The 25,286-nt window shown below is 46.2% G+C and overlaps 1 protein-coding gene across 5 annotated transcripts in view; it reads right to left on the reverse strand.

Moving 5' to 3' along the window:
* The window catches only part of PRDM10 (PR/SET domain 10), a 74,348-nt gene that overhangs the window by 21,200 nt on the left and 27,862 nt on the right, over positions 1-25,286 (reverse strand). For 4 of the 5 annotated variants that reach the window (XR_006725830.2, XM_010957866.3, XM_074357176.1 and 1 more), the window contains exons 6-13: positions 19,290-19,515; positions 17,248-17,489; positions 15,679-15,882; positions 12,286-12,358; positions 9,963-10,080; positions 7,212-7,341; positions 6,229-6,471; positions 855-1,202 (exon numbers count right to left, since the gene is read on the reverse strand). Coding sequence is in view for 4 of the 5 variants with exons in the window: in XM_010957866.3 (XP_010956168.2) it covers positions 855-1,202; positions 6,229-6,471; positions 7,212-7,341; positions 9,963-10,080; positions 12,286-12,358; positions 15,679-15,882; positions 17,248-17,489; positions 19,290-19,515 (1,584 nt within the window). In the remaining variant the exon portion in view is untranslated. The remainder of the gene's footprint in view (positions 1-854; positions 1,203-6,228; positions 6,472-7,211; positions 7,342-9,962; positions 10,081-12,285; positions 12,359-15,678; positions 15,883-17,247; positions 17,490-19,289; positions 19,516-25,286) is intronic. The other variant, XM_045518733.2, reaches the window with a different exon arrangement.

Here is a 25,286-nt window from a genome sequence, read left to right on the forward strand (position 1 = left end):
CTCTGAACTCTCTTAGCCATAAACATCCAGTGAAGAAGAGATGGGCGCTAAGCAGTGAGTCACATCCAACCCTTCCTGTAAGACATTTTCCTTCATCATCTTTGGAGTCTCTTTTGCCGTTAAGTTCTGCCTTAAAGCAACTTTTCTAATTGTATGTGTGAAGTGAGAAAAATCACCAAGGCTCCCAACACTAGCAGAACTACGATTAAACCCTCGTCTCCTTTTCCTTTGGTAATTAAAAAAGAGAATATTTTTACTAGATATTTAGATTTCATTATTCATTCACTAGCATATAATAATATCACTTGAAATCCAAATGAAATCATGAACATTCTAGAATTTATCCTCATTCATTTTGCTGTAGAATATAATACAGGGGAAGAGGTCAGTGCTTAATACAAAAGTGTATCATACACCAGCTTTCTGTCTCTCCCTTTAAAATGCATCACCTTAGTAGCACAAGACAGCAAACCGCAGCAGCAGGAGACAATGTTTCCAGGCCAGGAGATGGGAGGATGTCTTCTCTAGGCTCTATATATTTTGTGAGTAGTGGGTAGTGGCAAGGATTAAGAAAGACTTCTTTAAAAATTATAACCAGATCTGGGTGTTTATCACCTGTAATACAACTTAAATGTTTAAATGCTAATGTCTTATCTGGACAGTTAATCATAATAACTTTTGTTTATCATAAGTAGTTTGAGTGAAGACATATCATTCTCAATTATAAAGTCGCTTCAAAGAAGGGATGAAAATGCAGATAGGCAGTCTTAATTTTCCAAAAATCGAAATTTCTTCCACCAAAAAAAAAAAAAAAAGAAAGAAAGTATACAGGCACCTGAGTAGGAGACACTCACCTGGATAAAATCTGGGAACCGTTTCTTGCAAGTGGGGCAGGTGAAGTAGCCATCACTGATGTGAACGGCCACGTGATCTTTCAACAAATCAAGGCGGTCAAAGGATTCTGGGCAAAAAATGCAAGAGTAAGTCTTCTGGTCCGAGTGCAGCTTCATGTGGCTCTCCAGCGACGCGCTGCTGATGAAGCCCTTGTTACAGAGGTCACAGGTCAACGGGCAGTTCCCTTCCCGCCCGTGGAAGCGCAAGTGCTGGTCCAGTTTGTCCTTTTCGCGGAAGGCCTTCCCACACTGCAAACATTTAAAAGGCCGGAAGGACTTCCGGATAAACAGGTGCTGGAGAGCTGCATTCTGAAAGACACACACAAATGAGACTACTTAGTGAGTAAACCGAGTGTGCAGGCAGCTCACGCATCGACAGGGAAAGAGGGTGCTCTCTGCCATCACAGACTTTCCATAGACATTGAACTTCAGGACACACAGTTGAAAGAAGATTTTTCTGGTGAAGACATTAAAAATGAAGCCATCCCCAAAGAAGCTCATCTGGAAAAGACAAACGTTTGTGTTTCGCTTTATGTCTATGTATGTGTATTTTCTTTTGAAAGGATCTAGGTAATGTTCAATAAAGTATTCCCAACAGAGGACTTATATAATAAAACAAATCCCAGAGTGAAATATAGGATAAAAATCAAAGATTGGGAAGAAATGACTTGGGATAAATCATGTATGCATGATGAGGTTGGAGTGAGTCAGCCAAATGTTACTTGCCGAAGTCCTCAGGAAGAGGGACTTGAAGCTTGATTAAAACATTTAGCAAAAATAAAGATAACAGAAAGAACTGAAGCGTAGCACTTGCCAGGGGCTGGGGTAAGGAGGCAGTGGATGTGCGGCTTCGTTGGAGGGTGATGAGAATGTTCTGGAATTAGGTACAGGTAATGGTTGTAACACTTTGGGAGTATTCTAAAAACCACTGTGAAAGGGTGAATTCTATGGTATATGAGTTGTGTCTCAATCTGTGAAAAAGAACTGAAAGAGAACAAAGGATACGGATTTACGCGAACATGTTTGCGGCTGAGACAAGGTATAAAAGCACACGTTGTCGGTGGAATAGGAGCACTGATCACTCCCTACTCAGGAAAGCAGAGGACAGGTTCTCAGCGAAGGCAGTTAGTTCCATTGGTTAGAATGCCATGCTGACACGGTTAAGCTTCTCTCTTTGTTTCCTGACTAAACCCATCAATTTTGCTCTCTTTCTTTTTTTTTTTTTTTTTCAGTCACAGATTGCACTTCTGATGGTGATCAGCCACCTTGTAAATTCATGCAATTGTTACAGGGAACTCAAGTGACAGCGTATGGATACTCAGCGCAAATTCATCACTACTGCTGGGAAGGCAACTCATGCTCCACTGAGAGCAAATCAACAGAATCATCTTTCACACAGAGAATCATAATCAGTATTTCAGCTCTACTATAATGAAGATGCATTCATAAATTCCTCAAAACACCCGGGGGAAAGCTCTAGAAAGCTATGAGGGGAAAAAAAAAATCCCATCTGTGAGTGGGTCTGCTTAGGGAACTGCAAGAGAATAGCAATTAAAGGACTAATGCAGATCTTAGTGCATTATTTGTGCAATGAAAAAAGCACAACGAACAATGCTTAAACCCTTAATTTCAAATTACTTACGAGCAGCAATTTCTGAACTAAATTTAATATGAAACAATCATTTCAGAGGAAAAGCAAAAATAATTATTTTTGATTTAGTGAAAATTCTAAACATAGTTTCTGTATAACAGAAAACATCTTTCTTGCGGCTTCTCTAATAGGGCTGGGGAAGATCTTTTACCTACTCATTCATTCTGAGTAGATAAATTTAACAATTCTGTTGTCTTTCCAAGTTGACTGAGGTTGCAACATATTTTCTTCTCTTTTGTATCTAGATCTCTTAAAAAATAGCTCAAAAAAACAAGCTTAATTAGCTCAGAGGAAATGGTCAATAAAAGTTTGCAAATTAATGAAATGCATTTCATATGAAAATCAAAAAGAATTAGTTCAAGATCTTTTCTGTAGCATCGGAAGAGATCGTACAGAACGGAACTTTTTTCAGATCAGCCGCAGAGCTTTCTTTCACTTCATCATACTGCTTGGCAGTCCCCTGATCTTTTCACTCTATCCAGACAGATACTCATTTTACATAAAAGCTCTCACTATCCTGGCTACAAATATTTGCAAATGGACAAACGCTACCACAAGGCTCCGAGACTCAGGACTGAGAGTTCTTGGGGGTGTAAACACCATTTCCTTTACCCAAGTTCAGTGACGTTTCCACGGGCAGACACAACGCTCACACTGATCTGGGACCTGCTTCCCCTCGGGTGGCAAACCTAGAACTCGGTTTTGTTTTGCTCCATGATGCTAATAAGTCTTCTGTCAGCTCTGATTGGGGTGAGTGTCCTCAGACACTTGATCTGAACCCAGCAGCCACCGGGCTCCACTTTCCCAGCTCTACAGACAAACCGTGCTCTTATCTCTCTTTGATTTCCTCGGAGCCCCGAACACTGGGTATCAAAAGCTAGATGGTGTTTCTCTGACCTCGTGGTCCTCACGTAACCCTCTCGGGACAAGGCGGTGGGCCCGCTGAAACTGTCCCCACCCCCGACCTGCCTGCGGGCCACCTCTGCGCTCCAGTATCTTCTGCGGTTCAGAGCAGCAGTCGGTACACATTTTCTAGCAGAAACCACGAGGAAGGGAGGAAGCAGCACAGACAGGCCCCGGGGCTGCACTCGGCCAGCCACTTGGCCCTAGATGGCACACGCGCTACCCTGAAGCTGCTCAAGTGGTGGAGCTGCTAACACCTGCGGCAAGGGGCTCGGCTCAAACTGAAGTGAATTCTGACACAACAGATTCTCTGCAGACAAAAACCACAAAATGTTTCACAAGTTTGACATTAATAGCTCAAGGCACCTAAATTACTGACCAATCTTCATATTATTTGAACCCTGACACTAAAAGGAAATCAATCATGTCCGTTTGTTGGCCTTTTTTCCTTTTGAACTTTTCTGTGGACTGTTTTGTTTTCAAAACCTTTCTTGGCGTACCCTGCACAGTGTATCTCGCTCTCCACTGTCCTCCAGTCGGCGCCCGTGCTGGGGTCATGCTCACGTGTGCCCCGTCCCATGACCGCACCAAGCACAGTCCCGTGTCTCGGCCCTCTGTGCTGTGGCGGCCTTCCTCTCAGACAGTCTCCCTTCCTCCTGCCTCTCTTTCAAGGACCAGCTGAAGTCTCACTTCATCTGTGAACTAGTCCCTGACTTCCTCTTTCTTTGGCATTTTACTCTTCCAACTTATTGGAGCAGCTACAGGCTATCCCTTTAAATTGAGCACTTCACTGGGACCCACCTTACCCGAACATCGTCGCCCTAATTAGATGGTAAGATCCCGGAGGACAGGACACAGGTGAAAACTCTATCGTGTACCAGGCGCAGCGCTGAACGTACGGCTAGAGCTCAGTGCCACTGCAGAGGTCACTCAGCTGTTTCGGAGCCAGAAGGGACCTTGGACATCACTTAGTCCTGCCCCTCATTCTGTGCATGAGCAGAGTTTACTCACTGACTGTTGGAAAATAAATGATCACTATGCATTAACTAATTTGCATTGACTGTAGCAACCAAATTGTCGTTTCTACCAGGACTTAGTAAGTACAGGTTGCAAAGAACAGCAGGTCAGGAAAACACTTAAATAACATTCTGTTATGTGAGTGAAACACAGGAAACAAACGTACCTGCAGCTCCAACTGAGCAGGCAGCATTAGAGGAGAGAAAAATAGTTACATTACCAATGGGGTTGGAAGGCTTCCCTTCAGTTGGTCATTACCAATCTGGATAGAAAAGATGAAAAAAATACATAGCCCTGCTTTTTAGAATATGTGAGAGGAAAAAAAAAATAGCTCAGCTATGACTGACCTCCAACAGCCACCTGCACAGGGCTCTCACTTGGACACAAGGAATCTTGTACCAAAACCAGTCACCCAGCTCATTCCACACAAGTACGAGCACGGCCGCGCTGAGTCTGCACCCACACACCTCACTGGACATGTGGGCTCTAGTTTCTTCCTTCAGAAAAATTAAATCTAGGAAGCATTTCTCTGGACTTAGTGAAAAATCCAAGTGGCCAAAGCAGAAAAGACAGTCACTGAGCAAGAGAGTGGAATGCAAGATTGGGGAATCATGTAGCATGATGGACGAAAGGTACGCGTAGCTTTCTGCCTTTCTGGTCTGTATTTACGTATGTTTACTCATCCTTCTGAAACAGTATGCATGGAGCCACCAGTTTTATAAGTTTCCATAAGCAGAACTTTCATGAAGCCTATTTAGCCTCAGAGTCCGTCTAAAGCTGTCACATGGTCCAAACGTTTAAATGTATTTTTACAGGAAGGCACAGGCTAGGCTATTTTTCAAGGTCCCTTCTAGCCTACAGGCAAATAAGACCAAAAGAAACATAAGCTAAAATGATCATCCATTTAGCAACTGTAACACCTGGGAAGTTGTACAAAAAGTCTCTTCACCTGCACGTAAGGAACTAAGAAGAGAAGCCTTTGAACACCCTGCTGCCATGACCTCGGGTTTAAGTAACGTTTCTAGATATAAGCTGTCAGCACCAGCACTTTTCCCACAAAACCACGCTGCTCTCCACGTGTGTCCCCGGCGGGCCAGGCGCTACCCCAGCACCATCTGTGACACGGGGATGAAACACTCGAGCCGGCAGCCACAGGGCCCTGCAGCCGTGAGGCCCAAAGTCGAGGCCCAAAGTCAATGCGCAGGTCAGGCAGGTGAGCCACTGCCCGCCCTGTGAACCTGGTGCTTAGCTCCACTCTCCCTGGTGTGTGGGCTGCACTTGCCACATCAACTCGGACACTGGTCCCTCTGCTCGGATGAGGAAAGGCATCTGCCAGTCTCCCCTTGGAAACTGTCGATAACCAAATTCAAAACCCATAATTAACTTGAGGGCTCTGATTAGGCACAGGTTAGCCTGGCTTACATGTAAATAACTGTTATAACTCAATGTACTCATCTCTCCACTTCCAATCTGTAAGTTGAGGGATCCGGAGGGCTGTCCACTCTAACTACACTGGTCCAGAAGCGGCCAGGAGCCCGGCTTCTGTGTCATTACTAAACAGACCAAACCTAGGACCCGCCACGGGACACAAAGACCCCAAGAAATGTTCACACTTTCTTCCAAAGTTAAGGGGCTTGAGCGTGTGCTAGGCTAGATGTGCGATGTGGAAGCGGAGGGTGGGCAGCAGGGCACCGACGGGCTGGCCGCCTGCAGCAGGGGCAGAACCCGCCCGGGGCCGGGGGTGGGGCCGCGCTCCCCACTTACTCGGATGCGCTTGGCCCTGCGCATGTCGTCGGCCGTCAGCGTGCTCTGGGCGGGCAGCACGCTCTCCTCGTGCTGGGGCTGCAGCTGCAGGCTGTGCACTTCCGGCTCGGGCTCCAGCGAAGCCTGGGGGTCCTGCGGCAGGGGCGGGATGGGGAGGGCGGGCGGCTCCGGCTGATCCAGCCCGTTCAGGGTCGCCGGCTCAGCCTCGTCAAGCTGCTCCTTGGTGGGAAAATGGAGCAAGTCCTGAAAGTTCAACAACCGGGAGTCGCGTCCCTGCCAGACAGAGGTGCGCGCTAGGCTCTAGGCCCGCTGCGCGTGTGCTCAGTGGCTGGGGCCGTCACGCTCAGTAAAAACATCCTCCACCTGAGGAAGTCAAACCACCAACCACCCTCAGGGCGTAAAAACTGTGACACAGTCCAGATCTCTTAGTGAGGAAATGACTGACAGGACTCTTCTGGAATAGCATGATTTTAATTGTTTAAACTAATTAAACGAAGTCTCCCAAAACTATCTATGGACAGTTTCAAATCTTTTTTTTTTTTGTATTAATTTTCTTGGGGAGGTGGGGCAAATAAAGTCAGAATGCAGATATTAATAATAATGTCAGGCAAATGGAAGTTCAAACCAAGAACAATAATACAAGCAGAAAAAATATATAAATATATTATACGCATAATAATGTCAAGATGTATAATGAAAACATAATGATAATAAACCTCAATGCACATAAGCTGTGAAACAAACACATAAATCAAAAATAATTAGAAATTTAAGGATTTTCAAATCTTTAGGGCAGCAGAGTTGGGTGTTTGCTCTAAGTAACATTTAAAAATACATTCTTTTTTGTCCTCTAGTCAGATTTAATTACAAGGCAGCAAAGCACTCGCAAGATGCGCTATCAACCCCTAAAGGTATCTGTATTTAAACCCTGTCTCCTGGAAGCCAGCATCCAGAGTAGCACCTTCCTTCCCATCCCCCGTTACCTGGGCCCCATCATCACACTTCTCCCCGTTTTCGCTGGTTATTTCCAAGCGGATAAATTTTGGAGGGCGCCCTGGCCGTCGACCTGGGCCAAACCGCCTCTTTCCTCGTCCCCTTCCTCTGCCTCTCGTTCTGGGGACAAGAGATTGGGTTAGAAACAGTCACGGTTACATAATACTCCATAACAAATATTTCCAGAAATGACCGTCACTGACACCAAATCTTGATTTCCTCTCACTTTATTTCTCTTCCTGGTTCTGTTTTGCCAATGTATGTTTTCTAAATTTCTCATCTTTGCAGTCTGTACAGCTCAAAAAGATGTCTTAAATTATTGAGAAAAAAAAAAAGGAGCTTTAAGAATTCAGAGCACTTGACAGTATTTTGCTACTGAAAATTCTGAAGGCTCGAACGCATCTCTGAAATTCTGTGAGCAATGCAGACAGGACAGAACACGCTGAGCCTGGTGTATCCCAGAGACAAGATTCCAGTCTTCCAATTCCTTCTTTCCCCTTGCTCACTTCAGATCCCTTGCACGGAATGTGGCTGGAGTCAAAGAAACTTTCTTGCTTTACTAGAAGCTTCTGGAAGGTCAGAACAAATTCCTAATTCAAAGGTTCCATAGCATGTCTCATAAACAACCAGATAAGTTTTATCCCCTTTAACAGATGTCTAACATACAAAAACTCCTTAATAAAAGGGATTCAGAGAGTGTGTCATTAAAACCTCTTTTAGAAGACGCGTGTGTGTGAGATGTGTATAAACTCAATCAGAACTGTGCTTTACTCTTCCACTCACCCATTTAACAATTAAACAAAAGTTACGTATTTTTCCAAGAACTTTTAAAAGATTCTGTATCACAGGGAATTCTGAACCTACACAAATATGGAGAATACTATAACGAGCCCAGCGTACCCACTACCCCTCATTTCAGTCCTTATCAACTCACAGGCAGTTTCATTCCATCTATATCTGCACCACTTCTCCCACACACATACCCATTAGACTATCTTGAAGTAAATCCCAGACATCATTTCATCTGTTAATATTCCAGTATGTATCTCTAAAACATAAGAGTATATATATATATATATGTATATATATATATATATATATATACATACACACAATACCACGATCACACCTAAAAAATAACTAACAGTTGCTCACTATTGTTAAATCTAGTCAAGGTTCATGCTTTCCTAATTGCCTCAAGTTTCTTTTAACAGTTGGCTAACAAACATTTTTATCTACTGCGTATCATGCACTGTGCTAGGTGCTAACGACGGCCAGTTAAATGCAGCAGTTTTTACCCTCAGAAGTCCGGCAGAGGCAGCAGGCATATAAACCAAACCCACAACATAATATACAAAGTGTTCTAATAGAGCCGTGCCAGAGTTTTAGGGGTGCCCAGGAGGGAGTGACGGGACCCTCATCACGTCCTCCACCCACCCCAGACACTGGTTCCCGGCTCACACCCCAGACTGCGTCATCCCCGGTGCATACAGAACCCCCAGTCCCCCGGCCCCACGCCCTGACACTCTGATGCCGCCTCCAGACTTCCCAGCTCACGCCCCCGACACTGGACTCAACAATCCTTCCTCCTCGCTCCCATCTCCAATCCGATCCTCTGTCACCTATTTGCATCCTGTGCACATCTTCTCTCCCTCCTTCCACTCATAAACTCCAAAGTCACTTACTGCAGTCACTCCTAGCTGCCCCACCGCTGCTTCATCACGCTTGGTGAGCCCACACCCCCATGCCATCCAGCCCCCCGCCACTCTGCACTGGCACCCTCTCAGGGAAAGACACTGGGCAACAGCAGTGCTCAGGGACTAGCTTTTGTTTCAGGACCATGAGCCTCAAGGGAGCTCTTAATGTCACAGGCGATCACACGGGACTTGCCTGGAACATCTACCCTCCCACATTCCTCAGCACCATTTCACACCGTCTCCTCTCTTTTCAAATCCTGTAAAAGCCAGCAACCCCACATCTGTCCTGTTGGTACCACCCCATCCCAAACCACTCTCATTGTTCATCTGAACTGCTCAAGCAGCTTCTAGCTGGACTCCCTGTCTTCACTTTTGCTCCAAGATAAGCTGTTCGTCCACAGTGACATTTAGAAATATTCAATCGACAGCACAGCAGGATTCGATCAGCACCCTCTGAAGACACAGAACGACGTCCAGATTTCTTGCCATTACCCACCAGGCCTGCCTGACCTAGCTGCCGCCTACCCCGCCTGCCGGGTTCTCCTTCATCCATCTTTCTCACACAGTGGAAATCAAACATGACTTAGTCTGATGAAGGAGTCCTACTTCTGTAAAGACTTTGAAAATCCGAAATGCAGATTATGTCAAAGGGGTACACCGTTTCACAAGTTCCTATTTCAGAATCTCTAGCCAGGGGAGATCTTACTGCGGTGGAAAGATCTCCCATGGCTGGGTGCCGGTTATGCCGGAGAAGACGGGAGCAGTAATGAGGACCAGAGGGACACGGGGAAATGACGGGTGACAAAGGCCCCCCGCAGCCGACCCGGTTACCTGTCCATACACACGCACGCACCACGCGTGCACGCACGCACATGTACATGCACACGCGCGCACATGCACGCACACATAAACACACACGCACACGTATACGCACGCATGCACACGTGCACGCACATGCATGCGCGCGCATCAGCTCATCGATAATCCGGAAATGGCTGCGGCCCTTTAAAGACGGGGTTTGTGACCCCTCCCCGCTCGTCGTACCTGCTAAACACATCCAGTTTCTCGTCGTGAGAGTTGAGATGCTGCTGCAGCTGCTCCGAGCTGATAAAGCGGCGGTTACACTCGTAGCAGGGCCAGTTCTTCTCCTGCTCTCGAAGAACTGCAGTCACAGGGGAGGAACCATGAAGGCTGGTGACCAACAGGCACCAATAAAGCTCCAAAGCCCGGTCTCCCCCACTCTCATCTCACACAGCCCAGTGCTCGCAAACACCCAAAGTCCGCTGTTCGCATTGCTGCGTCGTTAAAAACTCAAAGGCTAGAGCTTGACAGACAGCAGTTTTTAGGATCTTCCTTTCTGATATATTCACATAAGACATCAAGGGAACAAACACCCTCCTGTACCCTCTCTCCCATCCCCAACACACACACACACACACGAAAGACAAAATGCTACACTGGAAACCTGTATTCAAAGAGCCTAGTGATTCAGATCTAAGTTTCATAATCAGAGGGTAGATTTTATCACAAATAACTCGAAAATTAATGCCCAGTATAATCACTTTCAGGAAATGTTCAGAAGTACCTATTCAGGCTGATTATATGCAAACCCTATGACCAGCAGGTTCCACTCCCACGTGTACACCCAATATAAATGCGCACACAAATTCGCTAAAGACATGTAAGAATGTTCACAGTGGCACCCTCAAAATATCCCCAAACTGCAAACAACTTGTTGCATAATAAAGAATTTTAAGAGTGGATAAAGATACTATGTAGGTAGGGATGCTGTCATATTTTCAAAAAATGAAAAAAAAATTAGAGATTCTCTTGATGGTTATAGCTTTGGCAATTTGTAGGGCTGCTTATAAGAGCGACAATTGTTTCTCATTTGGTTTTTGATTCAATAAAGTTACCCATCAAGAGGAAAAAAAAAAAAAAAAAGAATTTTGCTGACTTTTGTCCTAGCACGGGGGCAGGGAGCCTCCTCTAAATCTTTGGGATTTCCCAAGTGATAGGTGTGTCTTTTGTTACTCCTGGTGATCTGGTGATCAGTGACCACGTCCAAGTTCATGCCAATGAGACAACTCAGGACAGGGCTGGCTGTCCCAGACAGACCACCTGCCTGATTGCAGGGTTGGGGCTTTGCACTAGGTGGTGTCTGCAGGGAGGGGAGCGGGGGTGGAGAGCAAATTCAGTCACCAGCCAGCGATCCAATCAACCACGCCTGTGTGAAGATACCCTAGGTAAAAGCTCCAGACACAGGAGCTCAGGGGAGCCTCCCCGGTTGGTAGGCCCACATCAATGCTCCAGGGGTGTGACTCAGCCTGAGGGCAGGGGAGCCTCACGTTTGGGGCCCTCTCAAACCTTGCCCTAAGTGATTTGCTGGTCCTAATACCTGTCCTTTATAAGATGGTCATAAGTGTAGAACTTCTCTGAGCTCTGTGAGTCATTCCAGTGAATTATCACACCGAAGGGGGTGGTGGGAACTCCCTAAATTATAGCTAGTTGGTCAGAAGTGCCGGGGGCACAGGACCAGCTTGAGGCTGGTGTCTGAAGTAGGGAGAATCTTGTGGGGGATTCTACCCTTGACCCATGAAATGCAACCTAACTCCAGGCAGTCAGTGTCAGAACTGCATTGTGCAACCCAAATTTCTACGGTAAAATAGATAAATGGATTGTGGTACACTAGGACACCAAATGGCAATGAGAATGAACAAATTACAGTCACACACAACAGCATGGAAGAATCAAACGAACAAAAGATTCCCAGACACCAGAAGTGTACGTGTCATATAATTCCATTTGTACAGGGGTCAGTAACACGCATATCCTACCTGTGGTGTTGGAAGCCAGGAGATTAGTTATACTTGGGGAGTGAGGAGCAGTCGGAGGAAGGTGTGGGGGACTCCTGGGGCCGCAGCCATGCTCTGGATCTGGAGCTGGGTGGGCTACCCAGGTGTGCCCATGCTGTGAAGGTTCACTGGGCTGTTACTTGTGATGGGTGCACTTTTCTGTGCATAGATTGTACTTCTGTGACATTTACTTTGAAAACGAAGTCAATGTCTGCCCTGCCATGTCCTCAGAGATGATTCAGTCTAGACAGGGATCGTCCTTTGATCTAGGTCCTAATTTAGTATTTGGAGGTTTTCATTATATTAAATACTACTTTCCAGCTCCCCATGAGAGAAATGTAAATACGTCATTGTCATTTGACCCTAGAATTAGACAGGGATGTGTAGGTCTGAAAAACCTACTGGAGTATCTTAAGTACACATAGATAGATAGACTAGAGACTGCATCAAGACGTAATACACACAATTTAGAACCAATATATAAAATACAAAGTATTAAAAAGTCGCAGCACCTTTCCTCTCTTCCTCAGAAATGTCGTGAATTTTCTGGTTCACAAACTCAGCGTAGGACGCCGCATACCACACCTGCAAGAACCAAGGACGGCATCAAGGACCAAGGACGTCACGGGACGTGCTTCACGGGCTGAAATTCTTTCTGCTGCTCACATAAAACAGTTCAGGCTTTTTCACAGCCCGTGAAAGAAACAACAACAACAAAAAAAACCGCCCTGTGAGCCCACCCCGTTAGCGCCTGCTGCAGATGGACGGTCGGTGCAGTGCACTCGCCACGATGCACTGCGTGTTTTCTTTTTCCTTTTTAAAAAATGGTTTTTGTTATTAGAACAACTTCACAGGGGATAATAATATTAATAGTCTCTTGATCTAAACAAAACATAGCCTCTTCAGATTTTCTTCTCTGTATTTAAACACAGGTTTTACACAGCTGTGATCATCGAGGCTCCCATGTGACACGTCACCGGACGGCTCTCGCCGGGATCACCAATGACCACTGCCAGCGCTACCCTGCCCTCCTGAGGCTCTGTCCCGTCCTGCCCCCCTTCTCCCTGCCCCGTCCTGCCCCCTTCTCCCTGCCCCTGCTGCTTCTGCTCAGTCTCCTGGGCTGCCCCTCCTTCCTTGCCCTCACTTCTCAACAGTCCAAGTCCAGGGCCTTCTTATTTCTCCCTACGGTCAGCACATCCATTTGCAACCAGCTCTATGCTAATGACCCCCAAATCACCACGCCATCCCAGACTCTACTGCCTGCCTGATGCATCGTGTCCAGAACTGACTTCTCACCCACCCCCACCCACCTTCCCCATCTCAGTAAAGAGCCTACCTCCCACCCAGTGGCTCTTTTCTTTCTCAGTTCTCTCCCATGGTCCTCTAGTAAGAACCGAGGTCTGCTCAGATGCACGCACCGAGATGCAGGCCAGGACAGCTCTGACCTGGCTTTCTAACGTGCCTCTCTCCCGACTCTTGCTCCCTCCATTCCGTTCCCCACACAGGAGCCCGAGTGGTCTCCTTAAACCACAATCTGATTTCGTCCCTCCCGTGCCTGACAGCCTGCAACAGCTTCTTGTTTGGTAAAAAACCTGACATGCTCGATCCTGGTCTCCCAAGGGCTCCGTGAGGTCCAAGGGCTCCCCCTGCCCTCCCTGAACCACCTTCAGCCGGGAGGGCTCGCCTTCAGTTCCTCAAACGTGCCAAGTTCTTTCCCACCCCAGCCTCTGCTCTGGCTGTTCCACTGCAGGAGTGTTGGGTCCTCCCCCCATCCTTCCCTGCTGCCAGCACCCTCATGTCCCAGTTCTCAGCCCCACTGTCACCTCTTCAGCAAGGCCTCCCCTATCGTCCCAGCTAAACAGGTGCCTCTCCGGTTATCTGCTCCTTCATTTCAGAGCAGTGCAAGGCTGGTGTGATCACCCTGCAGGACCTCTCATTAAGGTATCAAACATCAGGTGCTCAGAAACTTCCTACTGACTTAATTGAAAAACAGTTAACTTCCAAGGTCATATGTTTCAGTTGAGCAAAAAGACACATAATGGGCTCAGTCAAAGGGAAGGCAAAGCATGAAAACCTGTAGAAAGGCTATCAGGGGCTTGGAAAAACAGCCCAGAGGCAACAGCGGGGCACTCACTTTAAAAACACTGCGCCATCATCAAGACCTTGATGGCAGAGGTGACAGATTTACAGAAGCATTAACATCCATGACAAAGTAAAACAGGATTCAGTCAAAGAAAAAAGTCAGGCTGCGTGCAAAGCAGTTACACCTTAACCAATTTATTTTGCCTATAATGTGCTTTTTTACGTATGCATATGTGTAATGTGATTTCAAAATTATGTCTAAATAATTCCAAAACAGCTCCTGCAATAAATATAAAATAACTACTTCTGGTGATTAAAATAAGCACTGGAACATAGCTTCACTGGCAGCGTTTTCTTTCCTTAATGGTGTGTAAAATAATGGTGCATCTTAATGTCTGAGTCTGTAAAACGTGACAGCACAAAATTCTAACACATCTAGCTCTATCTTTGCTTATAATTATTTCCTCAGACTAATTTCCAAGGATTGGGTTTCTGTGTCAAGAACATTTTTGCTGCCTACTGTCAGAAATATTCTATAAAATGTTGCAATTCTGTAACAAATATCTCTATTTTTCAAACCCTCACATTCCTTGTACTATATGTTTATTTTCGCTAATTTAAATTAACAAAAAAACTAACTCACAGTTGTTTTAAGGGTTTTTAAATTATCGACTTTTTTTTAATGTTAACATTTCTTTACTATTTGATTCCTCCTCCACATAAAGTCTATTCTCCACATTTGTCTGTTCCTCCTTTGGATGTGGTGAGGTTAGAGACAGACAACCCTCTCTGTTTTTATACTCAAACCTTCTAATGTATATTACAAATATTTCCCCCATTCTGCTGCTTTCTTGTTTGGGTTGTTCACTATACTGAGATATTACATCCTTATTTAATTGTTTCTATCTGTCTGGACCTCTACGATTCTACCTCCTGCTTTAAAAGAGAAAACATTCTCCCCTCCAGCTGGGAAGTGTTAAGAATCTGCTGGGATCCAGGTGTGAGAAGTGGATCTCCCACATATCTTCTTTGGGGTTTATAGATTGACTACCAGGCGGTTTCAAAGACACAGGTTTTGTACAACTTTTTAACGAAGTCCAGGTCTTTGTTCTCCCCTAAAGAGGCACCCATTTCTCACTTTGCAACACCGAGGCACGGTGCTAACAGTGTCCGTGCACCAAAGCAATCATATCTCACATATTTTTCGTTTACATCTTTTATATTTTGACCCCTTCTTTTGACCATGTTCCTAACATAGCTTTAAAGAGGATGGGGAATGTTCCCTTAGAATCATAGCAGAACTTCCATTATATCATCAAGAGTTAATACTCAGACAAACTCCTACAGAGAGCTATCCTTGAAAAACATATTCCTCAAGTCAGAAGTCAGTGCATAGAATTTTGGGGGTAAAATGAGTGTTCAGATAAAGAAAAGAAACTTACTCATACATCTGAATTCCATTTTACAGGCTCTCCTGTTTCCCAGCTAATTCCCCTCTAGAGTGTAAAGATGGTACGTGACCCCACCTGTAACCACGCTATCCACATGCACGTCTGCTCCACAGAGCAAGGACTTCCCTACCGCTGGGCCTAATGCCTCAGGAAGGCCTCTGACAGACCCAAGAGTCAAATACTTCTCTCCCTGTTTTATTTGTGGCATTATCAGAAGTGTACAGCACACAGCAGGTCCTCAACAAGCAAGTGAATTATAAGAAAAGGACTGGTTTTTTTTAAGAATCCCACTTCAAGGAAAAAAATTAAAAGTATGAAAAGCATGAAGTGATCGCTACTCCCCGCAGAGGCCCCGCCGGCCCCGCACCGCACCTTGAGCTCCTGCTTGGGCTCCACGTTCTTGATGGTCGTGTAGTACACGTGGTGGCCGTACTGGTAGGCCACCAGGTTCTGCTCCAGGTGGTTCTGGGCCGGGCGCACAAACATCATCCAGTTGCACAGGGTCTCGTCGGACAGCTCGAACCACAGGTCCTCGTGCAAATCCCTGTCCTTTCTGTCCCCTTTATCAAGAGAAACCTGCAGCCAAAGGGGAAATAAAAAGCCACACACACAAAAGCTTTAATACGATACACACTCACGAAATACCACACAGGACATTGCTCCCTGAATTAGCCGTATACGCTGCTTCTTCCCTTCGTGTCTAGAAAGATACTGGAACTGTGTCTTGCCAAATGTAAAAGGGAAAGGACACTTTCTGAAGACAAACTTGCAGGAGGATTACCCAGCAAAATCTAAAAGTTAACGCTGACTATAGCTTTGGTTGGTATTTCGTCATCAACTAACACGTCAAAAAAGAAAAAAAAAGCTACTAACAAGCCAGAAAACGCAAGCAACCTGCTCTCTAGTTCATTGCAAGTTGCTTCCTTAGGGATTCAACTGCATTCATTTACAAGGTGCAGCCTGGTGGCAGGTCTTCCTCTTTACAGAAGAATTGTCGTTCTTGGCCATCTTGAGCACTCACCAAGGAAATCTCCCCACAACAGCTGCTGATTTCTCAAAAAACACCCCAGGTGTTCCCCCTTCCCACTCTGCTTCCTGGCTCTCCAGGAAGCAGACAGCAGAGGGGTTGGACAGAAGCAAAAGCATCACATATAAGGAACGGGCATCAGTGTAAATACCGCAAACTATTTTTTAACAAAAGATTCAGCAAGACAGACCTGTTTCAAAAATTGAAAAGAGCTTTTCCTGAAAACTTTGTGGGCACTTAACAGGTAACATGAGTCTCTGCAATTCTCTTTATATTCCAAAGTTAATTTGGAAAAAAAAAAAAAAAGCTGTCAAAGCCCCTATTATGGGCTGAATTGTGTCCCCCAAAATTCAAATGTTGAAGCCCTAAGCCCCCAGGGGCTCAGAATGTGACTGTTTTTGGAGGGAGGATTTTGACGTGGGTGATTACATCATTAGAGTGGGTCCCAACCCCATCTGACCGATGTCCTCACAGGAGAGATCAGGACACACAGAGACGCATCAGAGGTACCTTGCAGACAGGGACAACCATGTGCCAAGGCAGCCAGGGGGCAGCCACCTGCAGGCCAAGTAGAGTGGCCCCAGAGGGGGCCATCCATGCCTGCACCTTGCTCTGAGACTTCCAGCCTCCAGGACTGAGAAAACCATGGTCTGCCTACCAGTCTGTGGATTTGGTTAAGGCAGCCCCCGCGGAGGACCCAGCTCCTAAGAACCACACCTCCCAGAATTATTCACAGAATGCTTAGGGGGCTTAAACTACAACCTCCGCTCTATCGAGAGACAGAAAACGTCTCCACTCAAAACAAGTCAAGCCTGGAAAGAAAAGCAGCAGCCAAGAACGGCTACGAGGTGGGGAAGCGTGCGCCCCGCACGGATCACGAGAACGAGGGTGAACTCGGGCGCAGCCCAGATTACCTTGAGGTGGATGTAACAGTCCTTCAGCTCGGCCTCCCTGACCAGCGGCCCCTCCACGGGGCCGAACTGGGTGCGCTTGGGGATGCGCCTCTTGGAGAACACGCCCCCCAGGAAGCGGTCGATGTAGAGCACCAGGGGCAGGCTGGCCCGCGCGCGCGTCAGCACCGGCCGGTTGGGGATCGGGTGCAGCGGGCCGTGCTTCGGGCACACGGAAGAGTGGGCGTTGTTGCACTCCTCGCACCCTGCACGACAGAGACATCCTCAGTGGGGCGGCCTCGGGGAGCCCGAAGCGGAAAAATCCCCAAATCTGCGTTTTCAAGCCAAAATTCATTAACGCCTGTGACGGCCCTGCCCGCTCAGTTGTAACACGTGACTCTGCAGAGACCCGTAAAATCCTGCGGTTTTCCTCTCAAGCCAGGTGGAACCAGCTCATGGCCTGTCAGAAATCATACGCAGGCCGTGGCTTATTTCTGCACCAGATATTCACTGGAAGAGTGGGCACCAAATTTACAAACCAATCATAACATGTCAGAAAAGAAGAGCTTATTCGGCTAAATGTTGCAAACTCCGATGAGACGAAATAGGTGCATTTTATAGTACATAAATTATATCTCAGTAAAGCGGTTTTTAGGAAACCTGACAACACTTCTAATCAGTTTCCTCAAAAGGAGAGTGGAAGCCGTGTTGCCTGGGCGTCTAAATCACACAGGAAAAGTGCCGTGGAGTTTGAGACTCCCATGCATTTTGGATGAAGCCAGACAATGCTTCGTCCACTTGGATGGCACAGTCAGCCCAGCCCTGACACGCATCTGCAGCTCATCCTGGGAGTGATCAGCCAGCCTCGCACCCCCACACAGCCCCTCTCTCCCCATGTCACCCCTCTGTCAGCTGACCACCAGGACGAGACATGTAAAGCTGCAAAACAAGAAGAGTGCCTGGCCCACACAGAGATCACACTCGTGACCCTTAACAAAGCTAATGAACCAAACATGTTTTACCCAACCCTAGCCACGTGATGACCCAGCTTAGGGAGAGGTATTTTCAGTTTCTACGGTTCTCTGACAATGGAGAGCTCCTTTGTATTAATACTTACAGGACAAAGTAACTTTATGTATGTTTGACTAAGGCGCTGCCTTGAAAATTTACGAATTCAAAGAAAAACGGAATGAGGAAGTTCTCTATGGGGCGTGGAGATGAACACCAGCCCCATACACACTGGCTCACCACCACCACACAGACGGTCCCGGGAGAAATATGGTGAGGCCACAAAGCTGGGCAGAGCCACAGTAACACAAAAGAGGAGATAAGGACTTTGCCACATATGTGTGAAAACTGATGGCCAGCAGCAATGACTTGGCAGGTGGGAGCAGGACCCCACAAGCAGGCAGTATGGACAGACAGGATGACCGTGGGCACCTGGAGCCAGACCACCTGAGTTTGAATCCTGATCAGTACAACCGCCAAGCATGACCTCAGGAAAGCTGCTGGCTTCACAAGACCATAGAGAGCATTACTCGAGTTAAAAAATGCAGAGCGCTGGGGTAGCTCAGTGGTCGAGCACATGCTTAGTACGCATAAGGTCCTGGGTTTGATCCCCAACACCTCCATTAAAAAAATAAACAAAGTGAAAAGAAAAAATGTAGAACGCTAGTGCCCGGAGTTTCACAGGCTTCTTTTTATAACAGTTTTTAAAGGTTGTTACAAAGAGAGTTCGGTAGCAGAGGAACTTGTGAAAGCGGAAACGGCTGGATCTCCTGGATGCGACAGAGTCATGGTTCAGTAGCTGGAGCTCTGGGATCAGAGGCTGAGGCACATGCCTGACCCCCCAGCCCCCACCCCTGGGCCACAGAGCAGGCTGCCCGGCTTCCTCCGGGCTTCAGTCTGCTCATCAGTGAAGTCACAACTCCAGCGTGACCTGCTGCCTGAGGACGGGGGGAGGCGATGCACGCCGAGGGGCAATGACTGCACACAGGGTGCCTTCGGCAAAGGTCAGCCCGCCTGCTCCCAGGTGCAGACTCTCACAGGGAGCAGCTCGTACTTACACAGGTCATGCGGGTCAAAGGGCCGGGGGGGATCAGGTTCCCAGTCGTCCAGGTCAGTGTCTTCACCGTCTTCCTCCTCGTCATCCTCAGAATCCTCATCCTCTTCCTCCTCCTCCTCCTCCTTGGCCTCCAGTCTACCCATGGGGTTCTGCAGGGTTGCCAGAGGGTCTGAGCCGTCCACACCCTCAATTGAAGGCAAGACCTGGTTGTGCACCGGCAATGAGGCCTGGACAACGATTAATCGTAAAGCCATTAGCACTGTCCGTCTGAGTCAGCGGGCGCCTGTGCACACAGAACCCAGGTCTCGGTGGAAGAGGCTCTGCACACCAGCTCCCTTCCAGGCCCTGGAGAAATCATCTCCATTCCCATCCTGGGTGGTAATGAGCAGTCTGTGCTCATCTTCGCTGTTTCAGTCCCACATCTGGGCTCCTCTGGTGCCAGCGAGAGATTGAAACCCCACAAGGCCCTGGCCATGTGCTCGGGACCCACATGCTGACCCCACCCCTTCACCTCAAGTCCCATTTCCTTGCTCTCTCAAGCTCTTCCAAACCTGCTTGACAGGCCTGCCCTGTCCCCCCAGAGACTCTGAATATGGAAGTCACCCTTTCCATGACCTCTTAGAACACAGGTGCCATCACTAGTCTCCACAGTGGCACTCGGTTTTGGGTGGGGGGGGTCCCTCTTGCCTTTGCAGGGTGGCCACAACATAGCGCAGGTAGAGAGACCTGACCCACCATCAACCATGTGGCTTTAAACTGAACACGTGGTCCAGGATGCAGCTGGTGAGATTCAATGGGTAACGGCTCTCCTTTCACACACTCCAGAGGCAGAGGTTTGTAAGTAAGAAGGACAGAGATGCCTGTTTGTTTCATCACGCTGAAGGTGGTCTTTTGCAAATAAGTCACTGTTTGGGTCATGCATTGGATTAATGCAACTTTACCAAATACACTGGCAGAAAATAAATGGCACCTTAAAAAGGTCTCTCTCCTCCTAAATAAGTGTCAGGGGCTGTATACCGCCCAGATTCCTCTTACGCAGCCAATTTCCCCTGCCCCGTTAGCATAATTAGTCATACTCAAGCCATGTCCCCTTCCTGTTCAATAAATAAGACACATGTCTCCAAATGTCTACTCCCTTTTTCTTTATCTTTCCCCACCTAGAATTGCTCTCCCTTCAGCAATCTTCTAAATAAACCCCGTCATCCTCCGTTTTCTCCTGAACCATCTCTGTTCTCTGCTCTGACCTCCCGCTCCACGACACCGTGCAGCCTGGCTTCGCAGTTCACCGCTGCACCCAGCAGGCAGCCCCATGGCTTTGGACTAGCTCACGGGTGGTTCAGGTGGGGTCAAGCCCTCCCCGACTTTCCACTCAGGTTAGACAAAGCCAGTCTACCCTCTGCCACGTGAAGACAGTTCCTCCAATATGTCAAGACCAAAACCTCTAATTCACTGAATCATTTCTCACATGGCCAACCTTGCTTTGTGCTGACAACTGCCATGTTCTACTGCAGACCCGTTCTGCGGGTGCAGGTAACTGAAACCCCTGAGTCCTCGTGTCCTCTCAAAGAGCGTACTGAACCATGTGTCTCCTCCTCAAGACTTAGATAGCTAGTTTTTACTTAAATGGGCATTTACCTCCAGTAAGTTTCATTTTACTGCATTTTCCGTCCTTCCCGTCTGCCAAGATCCTTTCGAATCTCGGTTCTGACATCTCACACCTTAGCTATCCCTCATGGCTTTGTACCCACTGCCAAACCACATCTACTCTTCAATCACTGTGCATTTTCACTTGAGCCCGGCTTGCCTCTCCAACTGCACTCAGGGAAGTAGACCATGCACTTTGGAGTCAGATTTGGCTCAGAATCTTGGCTCCACTACTTAGCAAGTTAATAAACTTCTCTGAACCTGTGTTTCTTTATCTGTAAAATGGGCACAACTTACCTCATAGGTTGTTGTGAGGATTAAATGGAACAATGTGTATATGAGACCAGTAGTAGAATGCCTGGCATTGAGTAAGTGCGTAATATTTATTTTTATTATTATCATCATCGTTGTCTTCATCGTAAGTTCTTCAAAGGACTGAGGTGACATCATGTATTTAATCTACAACCTTAAGAGGCTGCTGGGTTTAAAGACTTAAATATAAGACATGAGACCATAAAACTCCTAGAAGAGAACCATAGTCAAAACATTCTCTGGCATAAATTGTAACAATATTTTCCTAGGTCAGTCTCTCAAGGCAAAAGAATCAAAAGCAAAAATAAACAAATGGGACCTAATCAAACTTAAAAGCTCTTGCACAGCAAAACAAAGTAAAATGAGAAGACAACCTACAGAATGGGAGAAAATATTCAGTAACAATGCATTTGACAAAGGGGTTAATTTCCAAAATATACAAACAGCTCATACAATTCAATATCAAAAAAACAAACAGCCTAGTCAAAAATAATTGGCAGAAGACCTAAACAGACATCTCTCTAAAGGAGACATACAGATGGCCAACAGGTACATGAAAAGATGCTCAACATCGCCAATTATTAGAGAAATGCAAATCAAAACTACAATGAGGTATCACCTCACACCAGTCAGAATGGCCATCACCAAAAAGTCTACAAATAATAAATGCTTGAGAGGATGTGGAGAAAAGGGAACCCTCCCACACTGCTGGTGGGAACTTAAATTGGTGCAGCCACTATGGAAAACAATATGGAGATTCCTCAAAAAACTAAAAATAGAGTTGCCATATGATCGAGCAATTCCACTCCTGGGCACATATCTGGAAAGGACAAAAACTCTAATTTGAAAAGATACATGCACCCCAATGTTCACAGCAGCACTATTCACAACAGCCAAGACATGGAAGCAACCTAAATGTCCACGGACAGATGAATAGATAAAGAAGATGTGGTCTATATACACAAAGGAATAATACTCAGACATAAAAAATGACATACTGCCATTTGCAGCAGCATGGATGGACCTAGACATTATCCTACTGAGTCGAAGTAAAACAGAGAAAGACAAATACCATATGATACCACTTCTTTGTAGAATCTAAAGTGTGATACAAATGAACTTATTTACAAAACAGACATAGAAAAAAATTATGATGACCAAAGGGGAAAGCAGGGGAGGGATAAATTAGGAGTTTGGGATTAACAGACATACACCACTATTTATAAAACAGATAAACAATAATGGTTTGCTGTAGAGCACAGGGAACTATATTCAATATCTTGTAATAACCTATAATGGAAAAGAATCTGAAAAACTAAATATATGTATAACTGAATCACTTTGTTGTACACTTGAAACCAACACAATATTGTAAATCAACTATATTTCAATTAAAAAAAAAAGGCCGCTGGGCAGGTAGCATGTATTCAATGAAAAGTAGTATGTGGAAATATATTTGGCCCTCTGGGAAATGACATCAATCCCTTTAGGCATCTAAAGGAACTCTGGGGCTATTCACAGAAACATCCATGAATCTACGTTTTGCATCTAAGAACTTAAATTCTACAGAGAAACAGTATGTGTGTGTTTACAAGATCTGACCTGCTATGGCAGTTAAAGGTCACTGCCCAACACCTGAAACCCTCAGGCTCCGGAAAGCAGATAAAACCAGTTACCTCATATCGCATGTGCATGTTTTAACATGCATTCCTATGACCTAGGAGCCCAGACTCTTACGTGACATTCCACCTGTAGCTCAGGGCCTTTCAGAAGTCTATACAGGAGGACAACGTTCGGGGAGATGCTTCTGCTTCAACTTCAACCACAACAGAATAAAATGCCCACTGAGGTGAGGACTCAACAAGGAAACGAGCAGAGACCTCTGGTGATGAAACTGTGTTTGCCCCACTCAGCATCCACACTGACCCTCGGCTCCCACGGGCTGCGTCGGAGCGCAGCTTTGATATCACACTTTACTCTACGCCACTTCAGTTTTACACCAGCATTAGTGACGAATGTTATCACACACTGAACAAACCAAAGCGTAGATCCAACCGCTATCCACATACATTCTCTATCTCCTTGCAGAGCCAACCTGAAAGAATGAATTCAGCAACTCAGAGTTACTCCCAAGAAGCTGCACTGTATTTTCTACCAACAGATGCTGCTGGAAAGACTGTGGTCGGGCAAGTCTGGCTCCTGGCCACTGTTGAGAAAGCTGACATTAAAACAGACCGACAACCTCCTCGTCCCCGGGCTGGAACCCTCCTCAGAGGCTGTGGCAAGGCACAGGCTGGAACACGCCAGCATCACCTAGAGGCACTGCAGCTAAAGCACAAGCTGAAGGTATACCTGCATTATGCAAACTACCATTGAAAAGGCATGGAGAGTGTGGGTGATAATCGTTTCTAGGTAAGAACTGGGAATTCCAGATGGCATAGACCATAGCACATGGTAGGTATGCATTACCGATTTTTTAAACTAACAATTCAAATTCAACTGACATTTCCTGAGTGCCAGGCATGTATCTAAATTCTCTAAATTCCTCTGAGGCCAGATAACTTGACCACACAGCTCCTGGGTGGCAGAGATGAAACTCACATACTGACTCTGCCCTGCTTTTCCAGTCCATCACAATTGCCCCTGCAGAGGCCAGTCTATTCAGGGAGGAGGTGAATACCACACACACCTTGAGTACCAGAGCAACCAGGCAACACACCTGCTCCTGGGGCAACCGCCAGGCAGCAGGGCGGTGAGCAGTTCTACTTAAAGGAAGAGAACGGTAACAGAAATTAGTTTACTCCTGTGCATTTTGTCACAGACAATAAAACGTGGCGAGAGGAAAAGGAATTTGTTAAATTCATGGTACATTTTCTCCTTCCCACTTAACATCATTCTCTGTAATTATTTCTGAACTGCATAATGCATTTCCGGATACAATTTATCTGAGAGTGAAATATGAGACTACACCTGACGGCGGCGAACACAACAGAATGCTCTGGATCCCTGCTGAGACCAGTGCTGAGGGCAGCATATTTTCCTCCCAGTGTGTGGGGAGTCACACATGCTCCTTTTCAGAAACAAAGCGGAGACCGTGCTTCTAGGTCTGGAGAGAACCGGGGCCTTCCTTACGGACGGGGGAACGCATATATGAAAAAGGCTTCCAATGGATTTTTGCCACCACTTAAAATAATTGAAAATAGGAACCTTCTTGCAAAAGAAAAAGAAAAAGAAAAAGCCCCTGTCATCTAGGTTAAACTCCCATGCCAACTTCTATCCAGAATTTATCCAGGTCATGGAATAAACTGACAGTCACCGAAGTGCCACAGCCAGAAATGAAACCGTGCCAGCTGAGAGGAAGCTGCAGCGGAGACAGAGGCTAAGCCCACAGTTACACCGCCTGGGGTGCCGGGTTCACGGAGCCATCTGAGGGCAACTTTCCTTCTGTACAAACATGAAACAGGCAGATGGTTTCTGGAGACTGGGGAAGATGAAGGGCCCTTTGAGGTGCAAAAGGTGACAAAACCTCTCATTAAAACGATGCCTTAATATTAAAGCAACAAAATACCATTTTGCTCATCAGATTGGCAAAATTTTAAAAGAATGCAAATGCCCAATGTGGCAAGGGCATGTGGAAGTAGGCGGTCTCATATAAATTTTTTCAGCATCTGAAAAGCTATTTAGAATATCAAAATAACTCTTCCATGTATAATGACAAATTTCACATGTGCCTCAAATAGAGAGAACAGTAGAATAAATGTTACGTACCCATCACTCAGCCCCAACAATGGTCAACTCATGGCTCACCTTACTTCACCTGTCCTCCCAGCCACTGTCCCCCTCACGAGACTGTTTTGAAACAAACCTTAAACATTATACATTTTCATTTCTAGGTAGTTCAGTAGCTCTGTCTAAAAGAAAAGGATTTCTAGACTTCATATACTGTCGCACCTAAAAAATAGTCATTCCTTAATATCACCAATATCCAGTTGTTGTTAGGATTTCTCCAACTGTCTCATAACTTTTTTTTTTTTACAGTTGG

Source organism: Camelus bactrianus, chromosome 33 (assembly GCF_048773025.1).
Source record: "Camelus bactrianus isolate YW-2024 breed Bactrian camel chromosome 33, ASM4877302v1, whole genome shotgun sequence".
NCBI lineage: Eukaryota > Metazoa > Chordata > Mammalia > Artiodactyla > Camelidae > Camelus > Camelus bactrianus.